This window comes from Opisthorchis viverrini (genome assembly GCF_000715545.1).
Source record: "Opisthorchis viverrini unplaced genomic scaffold opera_v5_41, whole genome shotgun sequence".
NCBI lineage: Eukaryota > Metazoa > Platyhelminthes > Trematoda > Opisthorchiida > Opisthorchiidae > Opisthorchis > Opisthorchis viverrini.
Window position 1 is genome coordinate 1,758,803 of NW_008751697.1, and position 16,304 is coordinate 1,775,106.

At 42.6% G+C, this 16,304-nt stretch overlaps 1 protein-coding gene across 1 annotated transcript in view; it reads right to left on the minus strand.

The window, feature by feature from the left end:
• Positions 1 to 5,699: 5,699 nt before the first annotated feature.
• The window catches only part of T265_03047 (hypothetical protein), a gene marked incomplete at both ends in the record, with an annotated part of 28,307 nt that continues 17,702 nt past the window's right edge, over positions 5,700 to 16,304 (minus strand). Inside the window, 4 exons of the mRNA XM_009167436.1 lie at positions 5,700 to 6,207; positions 8,646 to 8,796; positions 14,525 to 14,752; positions 15,781 to 15,968. Of these exons, the coding sequence (XP_009165700.1) occupies positions 6,193 to 6,207; positions 8,646 to 8,796; positions 14,525 to 14,752; positions 15,781 to 15,968 (582 nt within the window). The remainder of the gene's footprint in view (positions 6,208 to 8,645; positions 8,797 to 14,524; positions 14,753 to 15,780; positions 15,969 to 16,304) is intronic.

Genomic DNA, 16,304 nt, shown 5'->3' on the forward strand with positions numbered 1-16,304 from the left:
GGCGTATAGGTCCAGAATTGACAAGATTTGCTCCGGATAGATGCTGGGTCAGCACTAGCGAGCGAACTGCCATGATAGGATTCCAAGAGTGACACGACACAATCCACAGTTTGCTTGGACTAGACGCTATCGTCTTCAGTCTGACGAATGCAGAGCTATTTGACCAACGGTTTGATCAGCGTCAGCCTGCTTACCAAATGAGCACACGTAACCTAGTTTTTATGCTGATAGTCGATCGACCAGGAAACTACTGCACCAATCTCACGAACAGAGCGATTTGCGTGTCACAAAAATTGTTAATCAGACCCTTGTTCGGACCAGCAGGTACCGGAATTCTTCACTCGGCCAAGCTTATCTGTGTTATGCTGGATAGAGTGTGCCTGTCCGTGGTGCTGACTGGGCCAATCTTCGTCGGAAAAAGGGGGAAAATCAGCGCAAGGTAGTTGGGCGACCACGTTCGTGCCAACTTGATGGTTGGCTACCAAGCCATAGTTCGATTTACAGCACTTGCCACAGTTACCACACGAATCATCACGAGTGTCTCCTGTGTACTGATTGGAACTGGCACGAAGATGCCGGAAGATTCGTTCTATATTGTTTAAAGCAATCGGGATCTTGGAACCAAACAGGGTGGTTAACCCTGTCTGGAGTTATTGATTGACATCCGGGCTACCAAGTCGGCACTACGAGGAGGTGGTTCAGAGCGCCCACTGTTCCTATTACTATATTGTTTATTTTTAAAAAGAATAGTCACAAACATAAAAAGTAAATGCCAGTGACAGATGTGGAAGCTTTACAGGAGAATATTAGACGAAACGACGAAAGCGTCCCATTCAGAGTCGTGCCATCAGCAGTTCCGGTCAGACAAGATGAATTCCAGCGTATGAAAGAATGTTTCGTATGGAAACTCGCGTATAAAGAACAGCAACCGAAGAAAGGAAAAATAATCCTGAATGCTCTTCAGGGCACGGTAAACTCTAGCACAGTCAACACTCGCACATCACGCACTGCTAATGCCAGTGTTTGCAGCCAGCCTGGTCTACCAATCAGGATGAGCGCAGATTTTTAACTTTATAACACTAGCTAAACTTTGTTTTAAAAAAAACAACCAATCTCCTGAAGATTTTTTGCCGAAAAGTAGGCTTATCCCTTTGGGAAGACCAAGAGGAACTGGGAGGGACTTATAACTTGGGCAACAGCTGTCACTCCCATAGATGTACTTGTCTCAGGATGGATCAATTTCAAATGATTTCTCTGGGACACTGGTGCCTCTTTAAATAGATTACCCGAAGTGACTTTGCTATCGGACCAAAAAATAATGGTTTATTTTCACGAGGGATGCACTCTGAGGGGAGAAAAATGTTGTGAACTATACAGCAGAAGAAACCACTTTAGATAGGTTTTCGAGGAATTCTCTGCACAGCAGAACAAACAAAAACTTCTTGGAGACAATCAGAAGTTATCTTTTGTAATGAGTGTCGGCATGTACGAGAAGAGATGGTAGCCCCATCAACGAGATGTGGTTCACTAAACCCTCTAAGAAGTCGATTCGGAGCTGCAGGATTAACCGGAATGACCTGTCTAGATGGGAGCTTATCACACTGCTGATCAGCTACTTGTGGCTAAACAGTTAAGTGTTTAACCACTGGTCGGATAGTCGCGGGTTTGAAACACTGAGTTTCGTTAGATGCGTCCAGTGGATTTTCAACGAAAACTAAACAGCTTAGACTGCTTCTTGGCCTTTAAACATAGATTTCCTCGAATTCCAGGATGAAACCTCTATTAAACATTACGACTCCGTCTAAATTTCGGTGCAGATTTTCACCTAAAGCTTAAAATTTATTGGTGAGAGTTCCAATGATCTAAGGGGCCCATTGTTCGAGAGATCCTACTGTTTATTGAAGCCATTAAGAACATTGTGGCCCATCTACGTTTGGCCGGGACTGCACCGCTTTATCTGCTGTTGGGAGAGCTGATATTGCGCTACGCGCTTTGCGATACTTAACAAGTCCGAAAGCAAACTTGTGTGTGATCCTTTGGAGATTAGGGAATTACCACAACAGGATTAGTGACTCAACGATAGCCATGGGCATTTATATCAGTGTCTCGATAATGTTTGAAATTCTAGTAGTCCCCCAGTAGACGGACCGTTCGAACGGACAGAACAGTTTTTTCTACGAAGGCTTACACCAATAACATGCATTAAGCGACCGAACACAAGCAATATCTCCTGGCTGACTTACTCTCTGGGAAAGAACAAATGTCGCGTGAATGTTCCAAGTACTTTAAACTGGAGTATCCTCGGAAATAGGTGTTTTGCTGCGAAAATATTTATCCGCAACGATTCTAATGTCTAGCTGCAGCCGGCCAGATTTATGTGGGATCGCCGGTAGGTGCCCGACTATGGTAGAAAACCTGTGGTAACCGACGTGTAGCGACTACCAGTACTCGCAGGCATTGTGAGACTAAGAAGCACTCAACATTTCCTTGATACACGACCAAGGAACACGCTAATTCGTTAAGAAGCAACATGGTATGAAAGTAACGTTATCTTGTCACGTGACCAACTGGCTACACAAACACTCGCATCCGTATGAACCCCTTTGGCACAAATTTCATGATGGCGAATTATTATGCTAATGGCTCCCACATAGTCCTTTTCGTCCCGATAGACTTTGACCATTCCGGAGACACCTTGTATTCACACGGTATCCTGTGTCCAGTAAATAGGCCACAACGGGACGCCATTGTCTTATGCGGAAGCCGATAGGGAGATGCTCAGACACTCGTCTAGACAGTCGCTCTGTTGCTCGATCAATATTGCGGGCTTCACGGGAGTGGCCTCACGAGAAATTCTATCATTCATTCAGTGTTGACTGGTGGACGGTTAGTAAAGCATACCAGTACTTCACCAGTGACCATCTATGAAAGCAGGTTTCTCTGGTACACGCGAAATTATTCCGAAAGCCTAAGTTTCACGTTTGTCTTGAAAGATCTGTCTGGTTACTCATTTGTAATGCCTGAGTGGGTTATTTCGTTCTTTGGCGAGGAGTTCTCAAGATTGAACATAATACGAAAAGAACTGACTTGACAAGAGAGCCTCTGTTGCCACGCAGTCCACTTTCCGTTAAACAGGTATCATACATCCCGTGTAGATCCCAAAGCAAGTTCGGGCCAAAACAGGTATCTAAGAAAGTTAAATATCTGATACGTTATACTAAATATATCAACTGTCTTTCTAGCCTGCTTTTCCATCTATCCCGTTTTCCAACTTTTGTAATCCAATTCAGAGTAGATGCAATCTTCCTATAACGCTCTCTTCTGTCTAGGAGAAATCCGCCAAATTTATCGGATTAGGTGGTGATTATGTGCAATCATCCTTAGGTTGTTGATATGCCCCACGACGCCTTTGGAATTCACGTCACGAAATCTGTGGCCGAGAGAAAGTTCCCGGGAATGAGACGATGGGTCGTAGCGGTATTGTCTCTTCATGTGGTTTCGTGAGTCCGTAAAAAACTGTGGAGGTTGAAATATCTCATCAGTGGATCACAACACTCAGTCAACAATGTGATTCTGGGAGAAACTGAGGGACTTAAGCACTGAAGAGGATGAAATAATTGTTTCTCTTGATGCAAATGCACTGTTCACATCGGTGGACTTGGGCTTCATCAAGACTACTGTCGCCGAACTACTTGACAGACACGACGTGCCGAGCGGATCTCTAGAAAAAAACAGCATCTCTGCGACAAATACACTCATTTGCAAATCAATTTGGTTTTCACGGGAGACTCAACTGAACTCTCGTTTATGAAGTTCTTTAACTAAATCTGCTGCACAGTCAGCCCCATGTGTCCGTTGGTAAGATATTCGAGATATCGCAGTAATTTTCAAAAAGGAAACTATTCACAAGGTTGCCGAAAAACTGGACAAATTGCTCACTTATGTGTGATCACATATGTTGAGTTCAACGGAGAGTACTATGAACAATTACGAGGAACACCGATTTCCGGATTTATTACGAAAACTAGAACGGATTGTAATTCCCGATGCGATACATAGATGATACTTTTGTCATCATCAAAAAAGTGGTATGCAGTGATCAAGTCGACAAACAAACATCATTGTTGATAGTATCAATCTACAATGGAAGAGGCCGATGAGAAACTGACATTCTTATCATCACGGGATTCTCAATCGGACAACCGCAAACTGAATTCTACATATAGGCAACGCATACAGATCAAGTCTCAGCTACCACAGTAATCATCCGAGATGTCACCCGCGAAGCCGCATCCGGACTCATTTCAAGCGTATTGATACGCACTGCAAACCTATGAAGTCAAAAGTCAGAAACGAGACAACTGTACAACGCTTTTCAGGAAAATACATACCCTATAAACTTCAAATAGTGGGCTTTGGGAGAACCCGATTCGGCCAACTCAGCGACACGAGCAGAAGGTGAACGGGATACACCTCCACACATCAAGAATATTTCGGAAATGGCTGCACCGCAGTTACGACAGTACAACATAACCGAACTTGCGAGCACTCTAGAGAGAGCAGTATCAAACACAAAGGGACGATTGAACACAATGTCGAGGACCAGCGTCGTATACAAGATTCAGTGCGGAACTTGTGATAAACACTACGTGGGACAAACAGAATACATGAACATAAACTTGCAACTAAAAGGCAAGGCCACGTTCCACTCGTCTGCGTGCACGAAGATCAAGGTGGACACAAATTCGACTAGAGCACCATTCACATATTGACCAAAGCAAGAACAAAGAAAAAACGCGAATGCACGGAAGCATGGTACTCCATTGAAAAAGCCACTATCAAACACATTGAAATTGATCCAGTCTATGGACCACTGCGAGCAAAAGAACTACGGGACACAAGATCGCAAAACAAACCGGAGTGAACCGGTATAGAAAAGGCAGACAAACCAAAACGAAAACCAAGGGCAATAATTAACCTTTCCGGGCTAGCATCGAAGAAACATACAAAATGATTTAACAAACAGTGGAATCGAATTGGCCATCAAAACGTAACCTAATCGGTTGAACTTCCGTGCAACCAGCTAATCGAACCCGAGAATACGAGGCAACGATACAAACTAAAAACAGACCAATCAAACTGAAGGAAATTGACTACCATAATGAAAATCGCTATCACGACCAACTATAAGGCTGCTCAAACGGGCCAACAATATTGCTCAAAAGGTATATACCAATAACCAACCACAAGAGGATATAATTTATGCTTCAAGAACTTCATAAACGGAGCTAAATGGGGAGGAATTAGCCACTCAACTGTGCGCTGACGATGTCTCCTCGACTGAAGACGAAACGTTTGCAAGCCAGTTGCCAAGCTCCACTAACAGATCGACGACCATTTGATCAACCACAAGTAATCGCACCCGCATTACCAATATTTTGACTCCAACAGTTGCCAAGCCCACTAACAGATCGACGACCATTTGATCAACCACAAGTAATCGCACCCGCATTACCAATATTTTGACTCCAACAAGCTCGACGCTGAAGTGTTCGGAGAATTCACTACCTCGAAGCACTGGGGCTTTTGTTTGGTTGAACGAACTGATCGTGTCAGTCTTGCACACAAGTTCTATGGTGAACACACCAGATTGTAGCCCATGTTGAGGAGAAAAAGACCAAACTATTCTCAATCAGGACCGGTTATTGAATAAACTGATAACGACAAAATAATCAAAGCTCTCATCGACGTCGTGCGCCAATCGTTGACCAACATGATAAATTGAGCGAATCAGGGAGCAAAGCATAACTAGAGAAAGGAACTGATAAAATTCTTACATGATCTGATGTTGCAGTTATCACAAATGGAGGACAACATTGGGTGGGGAATACAACGTTTCATCAAGTCAGTTGGAACTTCATTCCAGGGTACACCCATGTGCCAAAGAGAAGGATGGAAGGTTTCGGACACACAAAAGGGGGATATTCGCACTTCAGGAGGAAAGAATAATACACAGTTGGAAGATGTAACGAAAATCGTGTACGGTAAAATGCAGTCAAACAATACATACCGATAATCAGAATAGACCGTATAAAAAACAACGGAGCAATGGTAGAGAAGACTAAGAAATCACAAAGCTCAGACTGAGGATCAGGCGGGAACAGTTCAGAAGACGGCAGCCAGACAGTCGTATCACCGTTTCAAGTGCTATACAAATGAAAGAATGGGAAGAATGTTGCTTTAAGTTAGATGAGTGCTCATTGAAAACTTCAGGTCATGAATCTCAGTTCAATATAAACTATTGCTGACAAGTCTTTTTCAACGGTTTACACCACACACTAAACGTATCTCGAAAATATAGACATGGATATACACATATCGTGTGACAACTTTAGCAGTGATCATTGCTGGTAGGTCACATTAACTGATACCTCTTCTCTATTGGAATGCAACTCGTCTCCTCCACTTCCAAAAACGCGTTGGAATAAACGTGATGAGTTTTCATACGCTGAACTGTTAAAGACAACTTCCGTCAGAGCATAGGCTGGTACTTCTTGTTGGATGTGGAAAGTTGAATGTCCGAAAAATCCACTTGCTGAAATACCTAACGTGAGAGACTCTAAAAAATAGGTGCTCAAAGCCAGCATAGTGGTCGAAGCAAGTAGGCGGTTCGTTCACTGATCTGGTTGATCAGTTAGACGGTGGTGGTCGGTTAAATTTGTCGCAGACATTTATCATTCATTGATTGTGACCCTTACTAAGCTGACTACAGCTTCACGATAAAAAACCTTCGTGGCAAAGCACTCATCCGTGACATTACCTTTCGCACATTTGCTCCTCATAAGTACTAGTGAGTTTTAGCAATCCGAACTTAATCGAGGAAACCGATAACCACTTGGTATAACCATCTGGAGAAAGTGGATTATTTAAAGAGAAAAATACTTAGGAATGACCAATATTCCAGCAATTTTACATTCCACACGAGCTGCGCGAATCCCATCGTCCCCAAAGAAGCCGAAAACAGCATAGATGGATGATTTTGTGGAGTGGTTTACCTCTAAGTGTGAAGAGCTATCCGCAGATGAGCTAAGCGTCCTTTCAAAATGTTCTGTAAATGGCAAAGTGTGATGTGACCAGGAGTGAATTTCGAAATCCTATTCCTCCATGAATACTTCAAGACCAAGTTTTCTTGGTCTCGTGTTGTCGTCTATAAACGTAAAGTATTGTTATTTCCAGAATCCGCTCAAAATGTGTAGAATAAGCAGAAATATTGTTTCACTCTTGCTCCACATTTTTCTCGTGATGAATAGTGTGCGCCTCTTGGCAATAACGGATGCCTAGTTCGACTATCACCCTGAACGCCACATAATTGACCTACTCAGCTAATTAGTTCGGGCTCTCGCGCGCTAAGTCGGCGCGCTTTACATGAAGGGAAGATCTCCTGCGGTTTTGTTAGTATGCACGATCAAAGGGCCCTAGTGAAGTGTGGGCCACTCCCTAGCTACTTAAGCATATGTTTTGAAATTTCTACTTTGTTAAACTCATGGTTGGTAGACGAGAGAGTTCTCCACATAACTCGTGCAAAAAGAGGAAATTGCCTTTTGGAGTGGACAGCACTTGGAGACTGGAGTATTGGCAAGTCCAGACGAAAGTGTCACGTCAGGCAATAAGGGGCACAGAGCTCTTTAGTACATGTATGCGAAGTGTGGGTCAACTCAGCCTCCATTCCAGTGACAAAAACAAGCACAAAGGTGGATTTGTATGGTCGACGAATTCACCAGTTGATTGGGATTTGTTGCGGTAAATATGCATGTGTTTTATCACTCACGAATTAACAAAATTTACAGATTAGGAGAGGATTTAACCGGAGTTCACAGATTTTTAGCGCCGCTACATGGGGAATAGACTAGATTTACCAACATACCGACCAGATTTAAAAAGTCTTTCAAAATTAGGAAAGCTATTTGACTGCATCAGAATGTGCAACATACTATAAGGCTTGTAATTTGTCGCTCACTGTTTCGGCGTATAAGTACAGGGTTGTTCACCACAAAATAAACAGCTACTCTACACACAAAGCTAAGGACGCCAAAATTTTGAAGCAACGAATCACCCAAAAGACCACGTTACAGAGACCAACCCGCAAGAAGTTTTGCAATCGACAGTTACAGCTCGCCACAGTGGGCAAGAAACAGCAGTAAAGCAGGTGAGTTATCAGAGAAAGTGAAACACCGATAGCTAATACTGTATCAGTAAAACACATGGTCGCGAGAACTTTGGTTAAGCCGGTCCATATATGCGGTTTTGTCTGGTACAACTTGTCTCATCTAGAAATGGACGGTATAAACCAGGGGAGAGAAAATAGAGCCACAAAAGGCTTTTGTGGAAGCATACGGCTCTCTAAGGAAGAAAAACTTTGTCACTAACAGATAGATATAGAAGTTTCATATCGCGACTCGGATGGATATTCGTGACAATGATGCCCCTCACTTAATCAGCCACAGGGCATTCTCCACATGGAAAGAGATTTTGCGACCTAAGTATTCGTACATCAGACTCAAGCATTAAGTGATTAGACCAATACACTTTCAAAGTGGGCTTAAAATACTGTGATCAGTAATTGAAACAATAAGAATCTGACTCACATATTTCTGCCGGATCTTTTCCTCGGCCAGATGGATACTAACCCAATACACCAATCCACCATACCGGGGACCGGCGGAGACAACCGTGTATAGTGATTCCGGATAGCCATCGTTCGCAAAACGTTTTGATGCCTCCTTAAGTAGGCCGTATCTGTCAGGATGAAAAGAGCAGCTGTTTATAAGGTGCCAAGAAAGATGTAGACATCGAACAAGCATGGAAGCTATTGAGAAGTAGAGATAAACAGTTATGGAATATCAAAACATTACACCCTGAAAGTTTGGCATTACACACAACTTCATGAGGTCTTGGCGCCACGAACTTTCTAATTTTCCAAAGCATGAGCAATCTGAGAGGATCAACAAAGAGTAAATCCGATGCGACGCAAGTACATACCCAGCTAATACAGCAGGACCGTTCAACATCTAGCAACAAATCACCCAGCTGTCGATCAGTTTGATCGACTCTTGTGTGCAGATGCCGGATAAGTGTCTCTCAGAAAACCGTGCAGTATCTGAACACAACAGTGAAGATCGTCGAGAGTTGGTAGTTCTCTGCTCTTTTGAGGAACAATACTTTTACAGCAGTCGAATGTTTGAATCACAACTTCGGCACGGGGGACATTCATCTCTGTTTCATAAAGAACCATCAAGATATCATGCTTAATCAAAATAAAACAAGAGTTTCATACACATTCAGGAACACTGATTTAGCCCGTAGGAGTAGCGAGATGAAAGGAAACGGATACAAAATCACTCAAGGTCAGATGATAGTGAAGAAAGTAAAAACGCCAAAGAGATCCAGACAACTTGGCTCACACCTATCGATCACCGTGCTCGTTTTAGTAGGTTCACAGAACTCCTGTCAGCGATGAGATCATTCCCACAACTAACCAAGTCATCTGGTCGAATTAGAGTTAACATCAGACGGGAAAATGCCAGACAAGGTATCTTCCTTATTCGAAATTTGCATTAGGACATTGTTCGTCAACGATATAAAGGCGCACATAAAAGTAGATACGCAAGGGCAAACTGACAAAACGAGGAATAAGCGTGCAGCAGAGGCACGATGCATTTGCTTGATGAAGAACAAATGATCTCGGAATGAAGCCTAGAAGTTCAGTAATGAGCAATGTCTTTGAGAAAATTAGGCGAGTGACATTAGGAAACACTCAGTGTATGCAGGATTCTTGCGTATAAATCCACATGGATGCTGCGCAGTAGGCATCTTTCGAAGGCTGTTACCCACTTCAGAGTACGATGAGCGGGGACCAATCTCAGGGAATAACTCAAGCAGCTTTGCACAGGTATTTATGCCTTTCATGTAAGCTATCAGCAAAGAAGACTGGGTGGTACCGGAAATTGATAAGAGCCGAATGCACCGTTTCTTTTTCAGTGAGCCGAAGAAAATGGTACGGAGCAATACAATAATTGGGCAGCTGAATTGGTAGTGCAAAGAAGGGGAACAATAGTCCCAACTAATACAACCTTCAAATTTCCGGGAAGATGGTATAAACGTATTTACATCAGGCCAATTTAGAATAATAAAACTTGGATGTATCTGTCATTTAAGTTAACGAAATAGGTGAAGCGACGATGGGGGAAATGTCCTCAACTCGGCGGAAGCGGTTTCAGTGCACGTGGAGGGCTCAGATACAGTGCAATATTGCGTGCCCGTAAGAGCGCACCTTTCATATCGCCTTTGGGCAAGTGGACGTGTGTTAGTGGAAAACATACTGTGTTAGCGCCAACCGTATCAGCGCTTACCGTAAAATCGCAGTGATTATGAATATTGAAAGAGTGAATAATAAACGTGATCAAAACCGATATTTGAAAAACGTCATAACGAGCCGTTGACAATTTTTTTACCACAATTTGAAACTACTGTGAAAACAGATGAGTGCGATATGAGGTCATCCGGTGTAAGCCCCGAAAATTTCATGGGAGAACGAGTTTACGACCAACTGAATGCAAGACCGATGAGATAGATAGAAAGCACTTTGTCACAACATCCAGTGCCTTGAGAATCGTGCAATACAGGCGACCTGCAACAGCGGAAGCAGACGCAAACGCAGGCAAATTGATATGTTTCACTGCATGTTTTCAGTAGTGACTCAAGAAAACTAAGCGAAAAATTCTCAAGTAGCCCCAGTAACAGAATAAGGATGCTTTTTTGCATACCGGTTGGGCAGGTTTACGATATACGAGTTTCCCTTGAGTAAGACCTGCTACAACAGGTGACACTGCAATATCGAATGCTGCACTGACGATTCGTGCGTGAAGATCCTCAGCAGAATACCAGTGTAACGCCGCATACTACTGATGAAGCGCGCGAGTAGTCTATGGTCTGGTGCCCAAGCTCTGCCCTCGAATCTGTTGGAAGGTGAAGGTTACCATGGGACTTATGGAACCGCTTTTCTGTATCCTTCTCTTGTTGTTTGACAGTCAATAAACGTTCAGGAGAATTCAAGAGAAGGGATGAGAATGTCCGCTTTTCAAAAACTCAGTGCACATGAGATATTCACTTTCGTGTATAGTGGCTTGTAACTGCTTAGTTCATGTTTGCTAATAAACAACTTCGCAGCGAAGGGCTTTTTTCTTTTCACTAGTACCAAGGGAGAAGATTAGGAACCTCAGTGAACAATCCTATTGTGGACTATCACACCATATGGTTTATAGTGTACACAAATCTGATAAACATATATTTGTGTGGTGCACTACTCATAAGGTTGCTGAAAACTCCTCGACAGACCACGACCGGTTTCACTCTTCTTGGGGCTCATCAGGTAGGCGCAGTCCCCTAGTTTCCATCAACCTTATGTTCTAATTGCACGAAATTGGCGAAATACACTCATTTGATAATTAATACATCACACACTGATGAAGTTTTCATGACCGAAATCAACCGATGGTAGTCTCGGTTCAACATTACTGTCTGAAGAGTAACGTGGTGTGCAAACGCTATGAACCCACCCGGTGTTTCTTATTCCTTCGCTTTCATTCAAATGAGAAAGTTGAATTTCCAAAGCAGCTCAGTCAAAGCAAGTGTTCGTTGAATTTACGACTAATTTTACTTAGTGAACAGAGAACTCCTAAATGATAACCTTGTATACTGATCGTCAAAAACGCTATCGAGTCAATCGACTGGTCTCTTTGATCGATTTTCCTGATTTGCATTTGACATTCACGATGGTTACGAAGTCAATCCGTAATGTTGTTTTCCACATCAAGATTCACATGCATTGATTTATGCTTTCGATAACAACATTTAGTCAAACTTCGTCGAAGGTTAGCATGTGGATCTACGTATCGCTGATGGGGTGCCAAAATAGGCTACGGGTTGAATGGAGATTTATGGTAAGACTTCAAGAAACGCCGTGAATGAACTGGAACTTGTTGAGGGTCGTAAACAGCCGGATAATGAGTATACTGTTTATAGAACGAAGGCTTTGAGGCGTGTCTACAAGCTGGACGAACTGTATTTTATAGCCTGGAATACAGATGAAACGGAGAGCCATGTAAGTAGGTCATGACCTATGGATGCAAGAATGAAAAAATGGATGTCCAGTGATGATAAAAGGTGAAGCTGGAATTGTTCAGATGGCTTAGCTCGCAATTGGAATGGTATCGAGAAACCGGAGGAAATGTATGGATTTTAGTCCCAACCTAGATCAAGACATGGTAGGTAAGTGAGAGACGGAAATCATAGTTGATTCGTATATCCGAATAGTTAAACACTGCCTAGTTCTGTACTTTTGCGCAGAGCAAGTAGGAAAAATTAAACGATGACAATGTGTAATGTCTGATTGATGGAGCCGTCGTTTCTTTCTCACTCTATCGAAAATTTGACTATCAGACTATCTTGCACAAATATACAGAAATAAACCCGAGAAAAAACCCGTGGGAACTAACACGATATCATGATCATTTCAAAGATCGAACAGTTTGAAGAGAGGAATCGCGGGCGTGAGACGAACTTTGAGGGCGAAATTTCTGCACCAACTAGAAATTACGCAATATAACCTGAAATATACTAGTTTGCGTTTCGGTTGCAATGGACGCTTAGCTTCTCAGCACACCAAACGCTGTGTATTTCAAATCAAAATTGAAGAATAATCCAGTGAACAGCTACTTTCAGTGTTGTTTATGCTGTAAATTTGAGTTTTACACGGTGAGGGGAGAAAAACTACAAAAAAACGTGTGGTATAAATTACGCCCACTATGTTGACAAAATAACGAGCAACGGACTATGGAAATCCTGTGAGTACTTCCGGGGAGACCAGTCCCCAAGGGGAGCGAAATATAACAGGACCTGACGCAGGTACAGAGTATGTTAGCGATATGCATGTTTAGCGCTCAACTCTCCGGGGCCGCGTTCGCTGTTGTTGTACAAAGGTCAGGTGTGCCGAAAATCACATGATAAAAATGAGTACAACGAAATGACAAATATCGTGAAAAGTACAAAACCCAACGTGAACAAGATTAGACGAAACGGTAAGCAAACAGTCAGATTAGAATTAGTACGAACATAATCCAAGGATTCGCAAGCTCAACTTACATGGACTAGAGCGGTTGAGTCCTACCCAAACAAGTAACAGGTGAAAATGTAGCAAGTGAAACCTGGAACGAGCGTGCTGTAAGTTCTTTGTTGATTGCTTACAAAAGACGCTTCGTCACGTTCGACGAGAGACCTATGGAATAGCTTCATGCAGGCAAATTAGCTACATGGGGTTGCGTCATTACTACACGCTGGCGTCAAGTGTCTGTTTAAGAATAAGAACCGAAAAACCGAACAGCTGTTGAACTTCGGACCCAACACAATGAATCTAATGATGATCCGCACTACGCAAATGACTGAGGTTTCAAGAACAAATATGGTACAAACAATGACCACTTAGGGACAACAGTTGAGAAGTGTCTAAGATACAGCACAACCTAACGGCATTCGCTGCTTGATGCCCAATTCATAGTTTGGTTTCAAGGCAAAAATAAGTGGAAAATTAGTGCGGATTATGTTGACATCGAGAAACAACCGGAGTAACATGTGACTGGAAACTAACTGAGTAGTTTGGAAAACAGGTGAACTGCATCTCGGTAGGCACACGAAGATTACGTAATTTCAATCGACGTATCTATCGTACAGTATGTTTGCGATATGGAATTGTGCGAGAAACGGCAATGTGTAGCCCAAAAAGTAATACTGTTCACAACCCAAATCAGCTAAAATGGATACACTGAGCACAAACGTTTGTCACGATAGTCACTGGATCCATTAACATTGTTTGCGTAAGATACGGCAATCACAGCACCTTTGCCGCGTGAACCTACTCACACCAAACGAAAGATGCGTAAAGAAAATCCAAAGCAACATGTAACATTTTGTATTTTAATCAGTATACAAGCAATACGGGTTGGGTTTAATTGGTCAGAGATGCTTTTTGAGATACTTTGCAAATCTCAAATTAAATAAATGAAGTGGTGAGAAAGCTACTTTGCTATCATTGAAGAGTAATAGAGAAAGGGGTCATGTTGTGGGAAACCTACGGGGGTCATCTCTCGGTACCGCCAGTAAAAACTTGAGATAGGTTATCATAGATTTCACTCATTGAAATGGTGCAAATGGTTATTCCTATAATGCCTACAAATGAAAAAGAAGATGGAATCAGCCTCGCATTACATTACGTAGATAGCCGGGATTCCTCGCCATCGTTTTTGGAACTATATCCCCGGAAGGGACCACAGGGATTTCGACAGGGGCAATCTTTCTGACCGAGTGTAGTCAGTAATAGGGAATGTGATGGCATAGCGCGTATCACACTGCATTCATTGCGTAGTTAGAAAACCGGCAGACTACAACATGAATTATTCGAAAGCAAACTAACCTAGCCTCGTTTTTCTCGTTAAGCTTTTCGCTAGAATGTTTGATCATGGTGTATCTGGAAACCTGGTTCGAGTGTCGAAAGATATAATAGCCGGCATGACGTACGCGACCAAACATATCGTCATCCTCGCCACCCCAACCAAAGTAGACGTTGGAAAAACCACGTACACGAACGAACTGCTCCCTGCTGAAAGCCACAGCACCTCCGAATAATTGTTCATACAGTAGTCTGTAAACAGTAGAAAAGTGTGTTGAGCGTGAATCGACAGAGGTGACAAGTCGGGGTGCCAAAATAACGGGCGGAATAAGTAGATAAATCTTTGAAGTAAAGCAAAAACACCACACTTGACTTTTCAAAGACTAACGAGCAGATTTCGTAAGTGCAAAAGGAAGGTGACGCTGGGTTGCTTTCACAAACCTCTCAGCACTCGACCACAAACTGTCAGCCAACCACACATAGTAGTTCGAACAAACTCTCTTCTGAGGTGTTTGTAATCAAAGAGGCCATGGGTTTTGAGAAGTATATAATTCAGCTAAGATAAGCGGTTTAAATCAGTCCGCTTCTTGTGCGGGATTCTTACAACGCATTACCCGGTTGGTCTTGCCACCTGCCAGCATAAGAACGAACGATGTTCATTCTTAAATAACAAAAATCCTGGCTGAATAATGGTTTTGGGACAGCAGTTAAGTTTGAACTAGTCAAATAGGTTCGCACAAAATAGACAGATACAAATTTTAATTTTTCGCAGCGCTCCGCTGCCCACGTTAGAGCACGAGACTGCGAAGAGAATATTCAGACATCGTGCTTGGATTATAGTGGTGACCCCGTGGCGGTGGTTGTAACAGTGTTAACGTTGGCACAAAAGAAACCAAGGCGGATGCTCAAACTTCATAAACCGGTATTCACGTCACTTCCATTTTTCCTGGTACAATTATTCTGTGAACACGCTGGCCTATTCAGATGGAAAAAATGGGGTGCGTCCTGTGTGTGCTGGGGTAACATCAGCAACACAGTCACTCTGCACATCAGAAATCCGGGGTTACATCCTGACAGGACCAAGGATATACGGAGCGAAACTCGAGTCAAGTGCTTCCGGTCTGTGGTGTGGACTCAGTATAATATTTGTGCTAGGACAAGAGGAGATATGTTAAAACGAGAGTGACCAGTACAAATCATAGAAATCTACGAGTAATAGCGACACTTGCAGAAACATAGAACCAAAGGTAAGCAATTGAGTTAACCAGATTATAACATACCTGTAACCGAATTTGTCGACCGCTACAGAAAGATGTATAGGTTGTTTACCACACTGATAAGGGATGCGGTCGTCTTGTGGTAGGAGGTCCACATCATGGAAGATAAAGCAATCAAAGTGTGCAACGCGAGTGGATTCCAAGAAACCAATGTTGAAAAGAGCGGCGCGATTGAAATGTGTTGTGCCTAACTAGAACCAAGGGAGTAGATGAAAGTTAGGAAAGGCATAGAAAGACGAGTGAAACAGAGATGCAGTAAATCAACCAACGAGGAACATGACTGGTGGTTGCACATAACTGAAAAATGGAGTTATACTTGCCCATAATAGGGAGAAATCCGTGACAAAGGTGAAATGAATTTACTGTCCGGTTAGACAAAGTAAAAATGGGGAGTTAAAGTTATGGAATTAACTATGAAAAAAGCCTTCCAAAAGAATGCAAGGTTGGAACGCATGATACATACGTTTCTAACGGATGCGCGTATATATATATATATATATATATATATATATATATATATTGTTGAA